The 15,379-nt window shown below is 49.4% G+C and overlaps 1 protein-coding gene across 6 annotated transcripts in view; it reads left to right on the forward strand.

Annotated features, from left to right (window-relative positions):
* ZBTB48 (zinc finger and BTB domain containing 48) overlaps positions 1-15,154 on the forward strand; it is a 31,941-nt gene extending 16,787 nt beyond the window's left edge. For 5 of the 6 annotated variants that reach the window (XM_088447761.1, XM_088447760.1, XM_088447757.1 and 2 more), the window contains exons 6-12: positions 7,180-7,266; positions 7,500-7,654; positions 7,993-8,129; positions 9,282-9,341; positions 11,168-11,332; positions 12,730-12,818; positions 14,573-15,154. In XM_088447761.1, coding sequence (XP_088303887.1) covers positions 7,180-7,266; positions 7,500-7,654; positions 7,993-8,129; positions 9,282-9,341; positions 11,168-11,332; positions 12,730-12,818; positions 14,573-14,869 — 990 coding nt within the window. In that variant the 3' untranslated portion in view covers positions 14,870-15,154. The remainder of the gene's footprint in view (positions 1-7,179; positions 7,267-7,499; positions 7,655-7,992; positions 8,130-9,281; positions 9,342-11,167; positions 11,333-12,729; positions 12,819-14,572) is intronic. The other variant, XM_088447758.1, reaches the window with a different exon arrangement.
* The last annotated feature ends 225 nt before the right edge of the window (positions 15,155-15,379 follow it).

The following is a 15,379-nucleotide window of genomic DNA, read 5'->3' on the forward strand; positions in this document are numbered from 1 at the left end:
GCAGATGTCGATCCCTACAGTGACCCCTTCTGGGGCATTGTCCCAGCACTCTATCTCCCATTCCCCAGATATTCCGCAGGTATTGCGGTCTCCCTCAGGGGCCCAGACTGTGAGACAGTATTCGGGGCTGCCTGTGTATGTCCAGCCTCCCCCTGTATCACAACAGTCTGTAGTGCCTTTTCAGGGCTTCCCTCAGTCGGCTCCTCCGCCTTGGGTGGATGTTCTCTCCAACTCGGTACAGAGTTTGGCGCCTTCATCCTCGGTTTTTCAGTAATTTTTGCAGGGTGATGTGCCACAGAAGGCGACTAAGCGTCCTGTTGTGAGTTTACTCACTGCGCAGGTATCAGAATCGGATCCCTCTTCAGATGATGGAGAGGTCCATGAGGATTCTGATTTGGATGCTGTGGGACAGGAGGTTGAGCCTAGGTCCTCCATTAATGTTCCAGCATTAGTTAGGGTGGTGCGGGCTATTCTCAATATAGAGGAGGCGGCACCGGTCCCTAAGTCGAAGTTTCCTGACTTCAAGAAAGCTAAGGTTACTTCTAATGTGTTCCCTCTGTCCGATCAGTTGGCGGATCATATGGCGGCGGCGGCCTGGCAATTACCCAGCAAGGAGATTCCAACCGCAGAAAGGGTTGGCTTCTCATTATCCCTTTCCTGAGGATCATTGCAGGAAATGGGAGACTCCACCGGCGGTGGATTCACATGTCACTCGCTTGGTTAAAACCGCTACGCTACCATTGCCGTCTATTTCCTCTTTAAAGGATCCAACGGACAGGAAAGTGGAGATTTGTTTGAAGTCGCTCTCCGGAGCGGTGGCGCGCCCGTCCATGGCCATTTCCTGCATGGCTAAAGCCATTGAGAACTGGGCCAAAGCCTTGGAGGATTCTCTTACGGACGGTGTTCCGGATGTTTAGAGAGCATTAGTGGCACAAATGAGGGATGCCGATTCCTATATTGGGGAAGCGTCATTGGACGCAAGCATGTTAACCTCTAAGTTGCGGCTGTGTCTGCTCGGAGATCCTTGTGGCTGCGGTCCTGGAGGGCTGATGCGGACTCTAAAAAGGGTCTGGAGGCTCTCCCCTTTAATGGAGATTTGCTATTTGGTCCAGATTTGGACAAAATAGTGGATACCTTGGCTAAGTCCAAGTCGGCTTTCCTCCCTTCGGCTTCTGCGCCGGCTAGGGTGAGGAGCACTGCCGTTCGGTCCTTTCGGGTTCAGGGTAAGGCCAAGGGCCAGTCCTTCCCGTGACATTCAGCGACCAAAGCCTCATCCAAACCCAAGAAGCATATGGAATGCTTGGCGCCCCTCTTCCAAACAGGAGGATAAACCTGCTGCCTGACGGGACGGGCCTCTCCCTGGGGGACCCCAGAGTGGGAGGCCGACTTCTCAGATTCGCCCAGTGTTGGTTCAGTACCACCACGGATGCTTGGGTTCGAGAAGTAGTCTCTCAAGGGTACGCCCTGTCGTTTCGGTGCAGGCCGCCCCACCAAATTTTTTTGCACGAGTCCTTCGCTGGACGAGTCCAAAGCTTCGCATCTCTGTTTCTGGTGCAGAGACCCAGTGGGTCTCATCGCCCTATTCTGAGTTTCAGGTCTCTGAACAAGTACCTCAGAGTTCCCAAGTTCAGGATGGAAACATTGCGGTCCATCATCCTGGCGATGGAACCGGGGGACTTCATGGTCTCCCTCGATATCCAGGACGCCTATCTCCATGTGCCCGTGGCACCGGCACATCAGCGGTACCTGAGTTTTGCTATCCTAAACCATCACTGCCAATTTCGGGCGTTGCCTTTCGTTCTTTCCACGGCTCCGAGGGTTTTCACCAAGGTGATGGCAGTCATGGCTGCCCACCTTCGGGGTCAGGGTATACGGTTGCTGCCGTACCTGGACGATCTGCTGCTGCTGGCGAGCTCCCCGGAGGTGCTTCTTCATCATCTCCACCTGACAATTGCTTGTCTTCAAGCACATGGGGGGTTAATAAATTGGAAGAAGTCGTCTCTGATCCCATCTCAACGGATGGTCCATCTGGGAGCACTTCTGGACTCCAGTCAACAAAGGATTTTCTTGACTCTGGAAAAGGTATCCTCCCTACACCTGAGGATACACGGTTGCCTAAGCAGTGGCAGGGTGTCAATACATTCGGCAATGAGTCCTGGGGTCCATGGTGTCGGCATTCGACATGGTGGAGTTCGCCCAGTTCCATTCCAGGGGCAGATTCTTGTGGAATGGAACGGGTTGTCCCGCCGGATACGATCCCAGATACTGGTATTGTCCCCGGAAGTGCGCCGGTCCTTGGCGTGGTGGCTGCAGTCAGCTCATCTCAGCCAGGGTCGCCCCTTTTGGATTCCGGACTGGGTTCTGCTCACGACAGATGCCAGTCTCCGGGGTTGAGGGGCAGTGACCGGCTCGTTGTCTCTTCAGGGCCGTTGGTCGGCGGAGGAGGCCGTCCTTCCCATAAACTTCCTAGAGCTACGGGCACTGTACCGTGCTCTTCTGGCGTCAGGCACCGTTCTTCTAGGAAGAGCAGTTCAGGTGCAATCAGACAACGCCACCACGGTGGTATACATAAATCACCAGGGAGGAACTCGCAGTCGAGCTGCGATGTTGGAAGTGTCCCAAATCCTGACTTGGGCGGAGTGCCACCTTCCAGCAATATCGTCAGTCTTCGTCCCGGGAGTCCTCAATTGGGAGGCAGACTTCCTCAGCCGTCACGACGTGCATCCTGGGGAATGGTCGCTTCACCCAGAGATGTTTCAACTTCTCGTGGACAGGTGGGGACGGCCGGAATTGGACCTGATGGCCTCTCGTCACAATTACAAGTTGCCCATATATGGCTCAAGGACAAGGGATGCAGGCGCAAGCCTAGTGGATGCGTTGTCAGTGAAATGGTCGTTTCACCTAGCGTATCTGTTTCCTCCAGTCTCCCTGCTCCCTTGGGTACTCAGAAAGATCTAACAGGACGGAGGCACGTTTCTGCTGGTGGCTCCAGCTTGGCCCAGACGTCCTTGGTACTCCGATCTCAGGGGCCTGTCTGTAGACGCTCCGTACCTTCTGCCTCAACGTCGGGATCTGCTGTCTCAGGGTCCCTGCCTTTACCCGGATCTGGGTCGACTGTCTTTGACGGCGTGGCTCTTGAGACAGCCGTCTTAAGGTCCCGGGGCTTTTCAAGCTCTGTCAACAGTACCATGCTTAGGGCACGTAAACCTGCCTCTGCACGGATTTACCACAGAGTGTGGCACACTTACTTTCAGTGGTGCGAGTCTAGAAGCTATGACCCTCGGGTGTTCAGAGTTTCTAGGATTTTGGCATTTCTGCAGTCAGGTCTTGACCTGGGCTTACGGCTTGCTTCCCTAAGAGTTTATGTATCGGCCCTGTCAGTGTGGTTCCAACGAAGGATTGCCACACTGCCTGACGTTCACACTTTGTTCCAAGGTGTTCTGAGGATCCAGCCTCCCTTTGTGCCTCCAGTGGCTCCGTGGGACTTGGCGGTGGTTCTTCGGGTCCTGCAGGGACCTCTTTTTGAGCCTCTTGAGTCGGTTGACCTCAAGTGGTTAACACTTAAGACTGTGTTTCTCCTGGCTCTTGCTTCGGTCAGGAGGGTATCCGAGTTGGGGGCACTTTCCTGTATCCCCCCCTTCCTGAGTTTTTGCCTAAAGTGGTTGCTAAGTTCCACATAGATCAGGAACTTGTGGTGCCAGCTTTTCAGGCTCCGGGTCTTACGGCTGGCGAGGCTTCGCTGGACGTGGTCCGGGCTCTCAGAATTTATGTTGAACGGACGGCCTCTGTTAGGAAGTCCGATTCGTTGTTCATCCTCTTTGGTTTCCATAAGAGGGGTTGGCCTGCCAACAAACAAACTTTAGCCCGTTGGCTTTGTTCTGTTATTAGGGAGGCTTATATACAGGAACGTTTGCCTGTTCCAGCCTCGGTTAAGGCTCATTCCACTCGGTCTGTAGGCCCTTCTTGGGCTGCTAGACGTGGTGCCTCCGCTGTTCAGCTGTACAAGGCAGCCACTTGGTCTTCAATTCAGACATTTTTGAGGTTTTATGCGTTTGACACCTTTGCCTCTCAGGATGCATCCTTTGGGCGCAGGATTCTCCTTTCTACTCAGGAGCGTCCCCGCCCTTAGTTGAACTGCTTTGGGACATCCCCAAGGTCAACCCTGTGGACCCCCTATGGACCCTGAAGTAGAAAACAAGAGATATGGTAAGAACTTACCTTTGTTATCTCTGTTTCTACGAAGTCCATAGGGTCCACAGGGCGCCCGCCCTGACACACCTGGCTTCAAATGGGCTGTGGTACTGGTCACCGGTGTTTCCGTCTCCCATTTCTGTGAGTATGGTTTCTTGTGTGTTCCAGTCTTCCTTCTCTCTGTTTAGTCTCCTCCTTCGGCCTAGGCTACTTACCAACTGAGGTGCCTGTGGCTCGGGGGCGGGGTATAGAGGAGGACCCAAGTGCATCCTGGGAGCTAAAGCTTTAACTGTATGGTGCCCGTGGATCCAGATCCAAGCTATACCCCAAGGTCAACCCTGTGGACCCTATGGACTTCGTAGAAACAGAGATAACAAAGGTAAGTTCTTACCATATCTCTTGTTATTAATATCTGCAATTGTAGAACACTTGTTTACTTTAGTCATCACACCTTTACTAGTTATCAGATTATGTCTGGGGCATTTCTGAATACCCGAGACAGGTAAAAGCATTGGGAAATGTAAAGTTTGGCATCACAGATTTATAACTAAACATGCAGCATTACAAATAAAACAAAGCAATAATGACCGGCGGGTCCAGGTGTTGTACCGGGCAATGAGGGCTTTTTAATTAGGCTTAAGACCGAGCGCAGTAAATTGATACAAGTGCCAAACCATTGGTGCTAATAAAGCTGCAGGTGAAGTCATTGAAGCTAGTTGGGTTGTCTAATTTTCATTGTGATCTATTGGGGGTGGGGCAAAAGGCAGTGGCGAAACTAGTGAGTGGTGGTACAGCTGCACAATCTGCTTTGCGGCCCCTGTGCGGAAGGGAAGTGGCTTTGCCGAACACTGTATCCATTTTATTCATGTATAATGCAAATGGGAAAAATGCAGCACTCAGTGTATAAGTGCTGGCTGCCTGCGTCACTGCTCCAGCCACAGGATCACATACTGGTGCATTACAGTGACCGCCACATAATGCAGAGAGCGTCGCAGTGCCCACCAGATAATGCAGAGAGCGTCGCAGTGCCTGCCAGATAATGCAGAGAGCGTCGCAGTGCCTGCCAGATAATGCAGAGAGCGTCGCAGTGCCTGCCAGATAATGCAGAGAGCGTCGCAGTGCCTGCCAGATAATGCAGAGAGCGTCGCAGTGCCTGCCAGATAATGCAGAGAGCGTCGCAGTGCCTGCCAGATAATGCAGAGAGCGTCGCAGTGCCCGCCAGATAATGCAGAGAGCGTCGCAGTGCCCGCCAGAAAATGCAGAGAGCGTCGCAGTGCCCGCCAGAAAATGCAGAGAGCGTCACAGTGCCCGCCAGATAATGCAGAGAGCGTCGCAGTGCCCGCCAGATAATGCAGGGTGCGTCGCAGTGCCCGCCAGATAATGCAGAGAGCGTCGCAGGGACCGCCCGATAATGCAGGGTGCGTCGCAGTGACCGCCCGATAATGCGGAGAGCATCGCAGGGACCGCCAGATAATGCGGAGAGCGTCGCAGGGACCGCCAGATAATGCAGAGAGCGTTGCAGGGACCGCCAGATAATGCAGAGAGCGTCGCAGGGACCGCCAGATAATGCAGAGAGCGTCGCAGGGACCGCCAGATAACGCAGAAAGCACTACTAGGTGGATCTGTGTGGTCCCTGCGGAGTTTCAGGACACAGATAACGCGGAGAGAGACAGGGATGGACCAGAGATGAAGGGACGTGGACTCTTGAGTTAGGGGACAGGGTCTCGGGCAGGGATAGGAGGGTGACTGTAGTAGAATAGACAGAGGAGAAGAGGGAGTGGTGACTCGGGGAGCATGTAGAAGAATAGTCATTCTAGTCTAGAGTGACAGTAGAGGATACAAAGGGGAGGGGCTCCCCTCTTCTCTGGCCGGACCGCTGCCTTCTCCTTCCTTACAGCCTGTGGCCAGCCGCGTCGTACTGTAATGAGTCAGTTTGACTCATTATTAGTACTGCTGTCTGATAATGCCACCGGCTGCGGGCCCTGGTGCAAAGCATCGGCTGCACCACCGGTAGATCCGTCTGTGGCAAAAGGGTTGTTGTGGGGGGGTTATTGTTTTGTGTGTTTCACCTGCAAAATGTTAATTTTCAGTGTTAATAAAATATAGCCTCAAGTTCTTACAGAATATAACATTTATAGAATGCAGCAGATGTCACCTGCAACAGGTGTAAAGCACAGGGTGCTATTTGGCGGGTAGTTTCTGTGTATCGGTAGATCGATTATAGTACTCCCGTTATATTTTAGTGTAAAAGTCTTTTTAAAAGCAAAGCACAATACCCAGCATGACCTAGTTATATGCTTGTACGCATTCAGCTCATTGGTTTGGCACTATGGGCCTGATTCAGCAAGAATCTCGGCTGCAATCGCGCACTCAGTTCTGCTGCGAGAGTATGCTAATAATTGTACTCGCAAAATGCTCGCACGGACAACATGCAGACTCCCACTTCCCCTCTCACCCATCCGTGTTACCTTGCAATCCATCCAAAATATCGGTAACATCGAAGTACATCGGAGCCACTCGCACATCACATTTAAGGCATGTCTGACCCTACCACTACATTGCTAACTTTCCTGCGCGCAGTGAGAGCTCAGGCTGCGTAGGCCATCGCAGTGACTAATTTATGCACGCCCCTGCAACGGCGTTCAACCGCACTGGCACGCCTGCGTTTCTCCGACACTTCTAGCGCACTCAGCTGATGCAACAAACTGTTGAGATACAGACCGGAGTGTGCTAGAAGCACCAGAGCAGAGAGCAACACCTCAGGCAGGAAAGAGGAACTGCACGGGTTGTGACAGGTGCTGGGTGCTAGAATGACCACTAGAACTTGTCACTTTTCTGAAACAAACGTCTCTTTTTAAAGGCCAATTATGTTGACGGCAACCTTGGCCACTTGCTGTACAAATAAACTTGGTGCCAAATTCCTGTGCATTTGTCCCAGATTAACCCTCTATTGCTTTTTTTTTTTTTCTATCTGTTCAATGTTTTCAGTGTTCTACGTGTCCCCAGCAATTCATGCAGAAGAAACATCTTCAAAGCCACATGATCAAAATGCACGGAGAGCCCAAACCCCACGCTGTGAGTAATCCCCTATGGGATGTAAAGAGCCCTCCTGTTCCTGTGCTGTGATCTGCTAGAGATCCTCCTATTGACGTCTGTCCCAGCTGGATGAGTCACTTATTTACAATGCATGAAATACGCTCCGTTTCTCAGTAGCTGTTTGTGCTTTCGTGTCCGTGCGACGATCGTTTCTGAGCGTCAGCTCACGTGTACTACCGGCAGCGGCTGCTAATCCCGTGGTTGTGTTGCAGTGCCCCACGTGTGGGAAATGCTTCTTTACACGGACTGAACTTCGCCTGCACGAAGCCTTCAAACACCGGGGGGAGAAGCTGTTTGTGTGCGAGGAGTGCGGACACCGAGCCTCCAGCAGGAGCGGGTTACAGATGCATATCAAAGCCAAGCACAGGTGGGCATTTCATGTCTGCCAACCAGAATGAGCCGATTGCTACCAAGCGGCATCAATATCGGGCAGTTATGTATTTCTCTTTACAATAATCCTACAATTCCCTGTGTAAGAGCTCTGTTTGTATATTAACATAAAAGTAGGTATATTAATGTTCCTAATATAATGTTGCACCTGGTTCCTTTCCTTATTCTATGCACTGTAATAATAAGGATCTAACGGCTGTGTGATGGATCTTTTTGTTCTTTGGGTTGCTGGGGGGAATGTTTATTAACCGTAGTAAGTAGAGTTTGAAGTGGATTTCTCCAGATCCTGTTAAAAACCGTGTCTCCCCTGTACAGAAACGAACGCCCATTTGTGTGTGAATTCTGCCACCATGCTTTTACCCAGAAAACCAATTTGAACATGCACCTGAAGACTCACACGGGGGAAAAGCCGTTCCAGTGTCACCTCTGTGGCAAGACGTTCCGGACACAAGGTGAGAGTAAGGCCTGCGGTACTCCAGCCAAAAACATTTTCCGCCCCATTTATCATTCGGTCTGTTGGCATTTCCCACCCCTGCTGTATACTGCAAGGTTATGTCATGTCCCCCGCCGTACCCTGTATAAAACACACTCCCCTAATGGTACAGGTTTCCACTTTCTGAATCCTTGTGCTTTCTAAAATGTTCATGTGACTCACCCCTTGTCACCTGCAGCCAATAGAAGTGCAGCCCGATAGGACACAGCTTGCTTTATTTGGTTTAATGAAATATACTGAACAGCATTGCTTCCTATATAACTGGCTGTAATGTAATGTGTGATGGAGATTCGGCAAGTCAAGGGCACCACAATGTGTGTATACAGAGCAAGTCACAGCTCCTAGTACTGGGTGCCCTCTCCTCCTAGTAAGCTCACAGGCAGTGATCGGTAAGTAACATTGGGTTAGATGTATTAACCGCCAAAGCGGCATCAGCTATGCGCCCCTGTCATGATCGGCGCTGCTATCTACAAGATAGCAGCGCAGATAGCCTGGGCAATGTATGAATTGTCAGTTCACCTGACCGTTACTCCCCTCCCTTCCCTGCTGCAGCTATAGATATAGACAGCTGCAGCCTGGCGATACCCTATCCCCACAGCAGGGGCAGAGCTGTCCCTGCTGCTGCGGCTGCCGGCCCTGGGGCTGCACACGAGATTCCGCGCATGCACAGTGGAGCCGGCCGGGAGTGAGACTGTGTGCTCTAGCAGGGATTGCCGGAGGGGGGTAGTTATCACTCCCCTGCTCCGGCCGATGAGACGTTAATACATCTCATTGTTAGTGCCTCCTGCTTCGCCTCGGTAAAGAGACAAAGCAGGAAGCGCTATAGCAGTGCGATAATACATCTACCCCTGTGTGTGAGCGTTTAGCTGCTGCCGTCTCAGGTTACCTTAGGAGAGCAGTTATTCAGTTTCCTCTCAATCCCTTTGCTGCTCTTACACTGAGCATACCCCAAATGCATCTAAGACAGATCTGCAATGCTGGATCTCATCCTCAGTCATTTTGCTTCTTGACCCAAAACCTAAGAAAAGATTTCCCCACTATAAAATCGATTTACTTACTCCAACTCTTAGAATAAATTGTTTTAATCCCTCTTTACTTTCATTAATTACAGCAGAGTTCCAGCATTTGCCGTTACCTCTGCAGGTTCTGCAATCCCCCCAAGTCCCCAACCGTAAGAGATCATTATTGTAATTGGTGGATCACTCAGGTTCCGGCTTACTGTAATTGGCTACTCTTTAACAGAACAGTATACAGGGTTTCGGGATTTCGTTTTTTATTTTTTTGGGGGTGGCAGTTGATGTGTTATTTATATATTATCCCGTTAAAAATACAAAAACAATATATATAAATTGATGTTTATCTTTTATTTAATTTGAAACATGGACAAGAGGGTTAGAGAGTTGTGTCAGAAAGCTCCTGGAAAAGAGTGTAGGCAAGGGAAGAGAGTACAGTGCCGGGGAACGGCGGGGTGACGGTAGGTCTGACGGTTGTAATTCCGTGATGCTCCTTTCCCGAGTCCCACCCATCTTCCCGGTGATCTCCCTCTGCACATGCTGAGAGTAATCTGCCGGAGGTAGGGCACAGAGTGGCCTATGTTGGGGGTCAGTCATTTAGGCTTCAGATCTGATTGCATTTCTGGCTCTTCCAGCTTTACCCAAAAAGTGCCAGCAGCACCTCAGTTGGGTTTTCTATACTCCTCCAGTTTAAACTGGAACCTCTAATTAAACTGCATTGCTGGATTTGTAATTCAACCGGTTAAAACTTATCTCAGAAAATCTTTAGCCCGAGCTACTATAATACCCTACACCAGGGGTGGGAAACCTTTTTTTTTCTGCCAAGGGCCATTTTGATATATATAACGTTATTTGCGGGCCCGATATACTCCACTCCCACTGTGTCATGTCACACGGGGCGGAGCCACAATTGCCGGTGGTTACAGCAATGCCCGGAGCATCCTGAGGATGTTCCGGGGAGCTGTAAGGGCAGCGGTGTGACTGTCTGAAGCAACCTAAGGATGCTCCTGGTGGTACTGCTGCATAGATTCTGGCGGCAGGGTGCCATTCTAAGCACCCTGCTAGCCACATGAGGCTAGCAGAGAAAAGCTCAGAGGGCCAGACCAAATGATTCCGGGGGCCTTATTCGGCCCCCGGGCCTGAGGTTCCCCATCCCTGCCCTACACCAAGATGGCTCATTATCACAATCCTGCTGTGCCACAGGGCCGAGATCCCAGGAACGCCATCTATAACCTCTCACAGCTGGGAAACGGGAAGGGCAGCACCTAGGGTTGTAGTTGGGCTGTGGCTTTAGGTAAATGATGAGAGTAAACCTGGTTACACTATAAGGGGATGAGAAGGATGGGGAATAGGTTTTCAGGTGGAGATGCCTTTACAAATACAGTACACTGGTTCTGGCTACAAGATAATCACTGGGAAAAGGATTATTGGATGATGGTGATAAGAGACACACTTGCCGCATAGTGGCCTGTATTACGCCTGCTCCCGACTCGTAATGTGCGCTCCTAATGAGTCACAATGGTGGAAATGTACGCCTTACCGCCAGAATCCATTCCGAAAACCTAAGCCAGTTTCAGAGGAGACGACCCCTCCCCACCCCCCAAACACACTCACACGTTTAGTGCTAAGTATTTTGCCTTTAGAATCTGCTAAATAATGTATATATTTATGAATTAGAGACCATATGCAGCCTGTTTTATTTACTAGGACCGAGTAACCTCATGAAGAGGTCAGGCAGTGATGTTCCTGGTAATCTGATTGGCTGCATACTGGTTCATCCCGATAATTGGTTGTCCCTTCTGTGTGGGTGACGAGGGGCACATTATGGGATTTATATGTGAAGTGTAACAGATTGCAGTCATGACATGTTTTGTTTCTCCTAGTAAGCAGCCAGTAGGCATCACTGCCCATTGGTTATTATCTGTACCGTGCGCAGCACAACTCCTGCGTGTTTATATGTGGTCTTGTCATTTTCTCCCCTCAGCCAGTCTACGTAAGCACAACCGGACACACACAGGGGAGCGGCCGTTTAGCTGCGAGTTCTGCGACCAGCGCTTTACCGACAAAACCCCCCTCTTGCGGCACGTTGCCAGCCGACACCAGGAAGGGAGACCTTACTTCTGCCAAGTCTGCGGCAAAACCTTCAAAGGTAAATAAAGAGAGAAGAGGAGATGTGCTGCCATGCTGTGATCAAATGCCCTCTTCTGTCACTTCAGCTCATATAGGGGGGATATATCAAACCTACTAAATAAGACAGGTAGGGGTGTTACCCCTAGGAACCAATCAGATGGTAGCTATCATTTTATATAAATGTTGATAAATGTTAGCTATGATCTGAATGGTTTCTAATGGTGCATACACACGGGACTATAGTCAACGATTTTGTTGAACGATCTCCCGGGTGTGCTGGATGATAGATATCAATCATCCAGCACACCGCCAACGAGGGTCCCTATAGTAACCTGGTCGATATCGACCAGGTTGGCCTTCATGCACGGGCGACCGACGATATCGTTATCTTCCATACGTGCCTGCGAAACGCAGGTCGTTGGTGGGTTTGAGGCGCCGAAAAATGCACGATATGAACAATAACGATATGATCGATATTGTGCATTTTAATCGTACTGTGTGTACACACCTTAAGTGCTCCACCTCCTGTTTTCCTCTGTAGAACGTTTGATAATCTTTCCCCATAATGTTACACCACACATGCTGCCACATCACCGTTTATATTGGGCACGTGTCATTTGGATTACCGTGAAATGTCATCAAATCAGTGCCCTATATTTAAAAATAGAAAAAAAATTACTTTTTTTTTTTTTTTTTTTTTAATTTGCATGAAGGACCATTATTATGACAGAAGTAGGCGTAATAATGTAACGTAAAGTGCTAAATAGACATATAGAAGAAGGAGGATTCATATTTAAAGGATTCAACAAGCAATACCCCTACAAAGATCTAATTAACTCTACAGGTTTGGGTGTCAGACTGACAAAATGTATTACTGATGCCTATGTCACAAACATCAACGTATGCCAGGCCAGTCTGTGGCATCAACGTAATTTACAACTTGGTTGCAGTTGACAGTGACCCGTGAGCAGTTTATACATAATCATGGACAACGAGTAATCATTCATTAATCAGATCTGCTACATTTTCCCACATACAACGATACCGTAGGAACGGCTGTATGGTTCCTTTCTGAAAGGTCATTGTTATTAGGAAAAACCCAGAGACATGCCGAGGCCTTTACTAAAGTCTATCCATCTTGTAGTATTTATATTTTTTTATATAACCTGTCCAGTGCCGTCTGTCATGTTGTGGGCTGAACCAATATTCATGGAAATTCAGTTTATCTATTCACTAGAGACCAGTAACGTCAATGCAGCTGCCAGCATAGCGTCTGGTACCCCGTGTCACTAGTACAGGCTACATCTCTCTAATGTTGGTTCAGCCCACAAAGCGTCCGTCCCGTTGTGTGCAGGTGACGGCGACTCTTCAACGCTGCGTAGCGTCATCTCACTGTGTCTGATTCCTCCCCTGCAGCCACCGAGCAGTTGCGTGTCCACGTGGCCAGACATCGGGGAGTACGGAAGTTTGAGTGCACGGAGTGCGGGTACAAGTTCACTCGGCAGGTGAGGGCTGAACGGTCCTGTGAGCTGCGTTGTTGCTGTACGGATGTTGTAATATGTGAATGACCAGATTATATGAGCCCATCATCCACTGTATATCACAGTCATCACCAGAGCAGTTTTGCTGACATCAAGCTTTAGGATAAGGCTTATACAAGTGATACAGATAATGTACAGACATCATTACTGTCACGGTAACTCCGTCTGACTGACGGTCACATAGCGCCATGTGGTTCCTTCTGACACAATTAGATTATCGCTCATGTAGCCAAGTTCTTACATAGAAAGTAAGTGTATGATCTCCCCACACTGCAACCAGTATATTATACCCATTTTCCACTGCTTTGCCGGGTCACACCCAGGATGATCACACGCCCATCCCGGGTGCAACCCGGCCGAGATCCCTTTTAGACAGGGGGCCCGAGCCGGCACTAATGCCGGGTTTATGACACCATCATCGTCGCGTGATGAGCCGGCGCTTGGACATGGATCACCTCCAAGCGTCGACTCTCCCTATGCAGAGAACGTGACCCAGGTTGCATCGACCCGGGTTACCCGTTCTCACCGCACCGCGAGCCGGGTTGAACCAGTGTATAACCCTGCCCTTTCACACAGGAAAATAACCCGGGTTGCTGTGCGCTCACGTGCAATAACCTGGCTTGTTGCTGGCAGTGGAAAAGGGGTATTACAGTGCTCACACTTTATAACACTACTCCTCCTACCTTCTTATAATGCAACCTCACTTACCACCCCATATCTCCTGCGCTACATTAGAATGTTGGCAATAATTCACTCATACCAGGTGTGGGCACTGTGCTCCATTCTTTTTCTGTCTGCATATTTGCATTTATTAATGAAAGTTACCATTTGCTTGGTCTGTAGAGGTGCAGATTGCCCATGTACTCCAATAGGAAAGTTTCCAGATTCCCAAGGGATATGTAGAAATATTGACTTTGCTTCTGAACGCCTGGAAACATCACTTGCACGTAGTTGAATGCAACCTATCTGTTGGCTAGAGACCAGTGCCAGCACAGAAGCCCTGCGTTCCTCGAAGATGTCACTAGTCCCTTGCGAATTAATAAACTACAGTCTAATCATTCTAATTAATCTCGAATTAACCCTTAGAATGTCTGACTGATGAGTAACAGGGCCCTTTAAAATCTTGAACAAAGCGTAACATTTATTTCTAAATGGAATTAAGTTTATAGTCCCCTTATACCCCTTTTCCTCTGCCGTTAAAACCCGGGTTATGGTCATGTCAACCTGGGTCTCTGCTCAGTGGAAAAGGCTCCTGGGAAAAAAAATCCTTGGTTTACTGACCCCGGCATTTCTTCCCGGGTCTTGAGCAGGGTTTTACGTGGGTAAGACCCGGGTGAGGCTCAGTGGAAATGGGTATCCCAGGTCATCCGTCCCAGGTCCCGTGCACAGCATAGGGAGAGCCGCATTTCCTGGCGCTTGGAGATTATATAGTCTCCGTGCTGGCAGAGGTAAGCCCTGGCAATATCCCGGGCCCAGCCTGCCGTGTAAACTGGGTTCAAGCGGCTGTGACATGGCTTGAAAACCCGTGTTCAGTGTCCTGGGCTGGACCCTGGTATTAAACGTGTATTACTCGTACATATGATCACAATTTAGGTTGTGCAGTTTTCCTAAGCCTTAGTACTAGCTGAGCGTGTCTGCGATCATTCACGTTACAGATATCCTTTGTTACATGAAAGCACCATCCCCAGCATATTTCACTTTTATTCCTCTCTCTAAAGGCTCATCTCCGACGGCACATGGAAATTCACAACCGAATAGAAAATTACAATCCACGGCAGAGGAAACTACGCAATCTAATAGTGGAGGAGGATAAGAGCGTGGTGATCGGATTACAGAGCCCGCACGAACTGGACGTTGGACCTACGGAGATCGTCGTGGAATCCATCAACTCCAGCTCTCTCCCGGAAGAGGTCACAGAGCAAAGACTGTGCACAGAGGACGGGTTTCCAGCGGAAGTCATGGAACAGTCCATAATTATCACCGCAACCATACCTATTGACGATTGCGAAACGTGATCAGCTGACAGAGCCCCGCCCACAATAGCGTGTTTATTTATTACATTGGTGCATTCTATTTCCAAATAAAAAGGGAAAAAGTGTGCACATTTATAGTAAGCTGCCCCGTTACATTGCCCGACTGTGTTTTCTTATTTAACTGTTTTATGTTGTCGAAATGCGGGATGTTCCATAGCAGACCCCAGTCGGCAGTGGCCAGGATAGTAGAGTTAATGTAAATAAAAATAAAATACTTTTATCCTTTTTCATTGGATTAAAAATGGATTTTAGTTGAAATTATTTTAAATTGGGGGTTTAGTTCCATTGTTAAAGCCACAAACTACACAATAGAAGCAGCCATTTTGTGCGCTGAACCATGAGAACGCAGGTAATGGTAACCGCTGCCTCATGAACACTGGTCATCTAGCACCTCAGCCATGTCATTGGTTCCCAATGAAGTGAGTGGCTGCATTCTTGTGAGTATTGGCTCAGCCCACAAAATGGAGTCTGTAGGTAACAAGTCATGAGGTG

This window comes from Taudactylus pleione, unplaced genomic scaffold, assembly GCF_031769625.1.
Source record: "Taudactylus pleione unplaced genomic scaffold, aTauple2 ptg000437l, whole genome shotgun sequence".
NCBI lineage: Eukaryota > Metazoa > Chordata > Amphibia > Anura > Myobatrachidae > Taudactylus > Taudactylus pleione.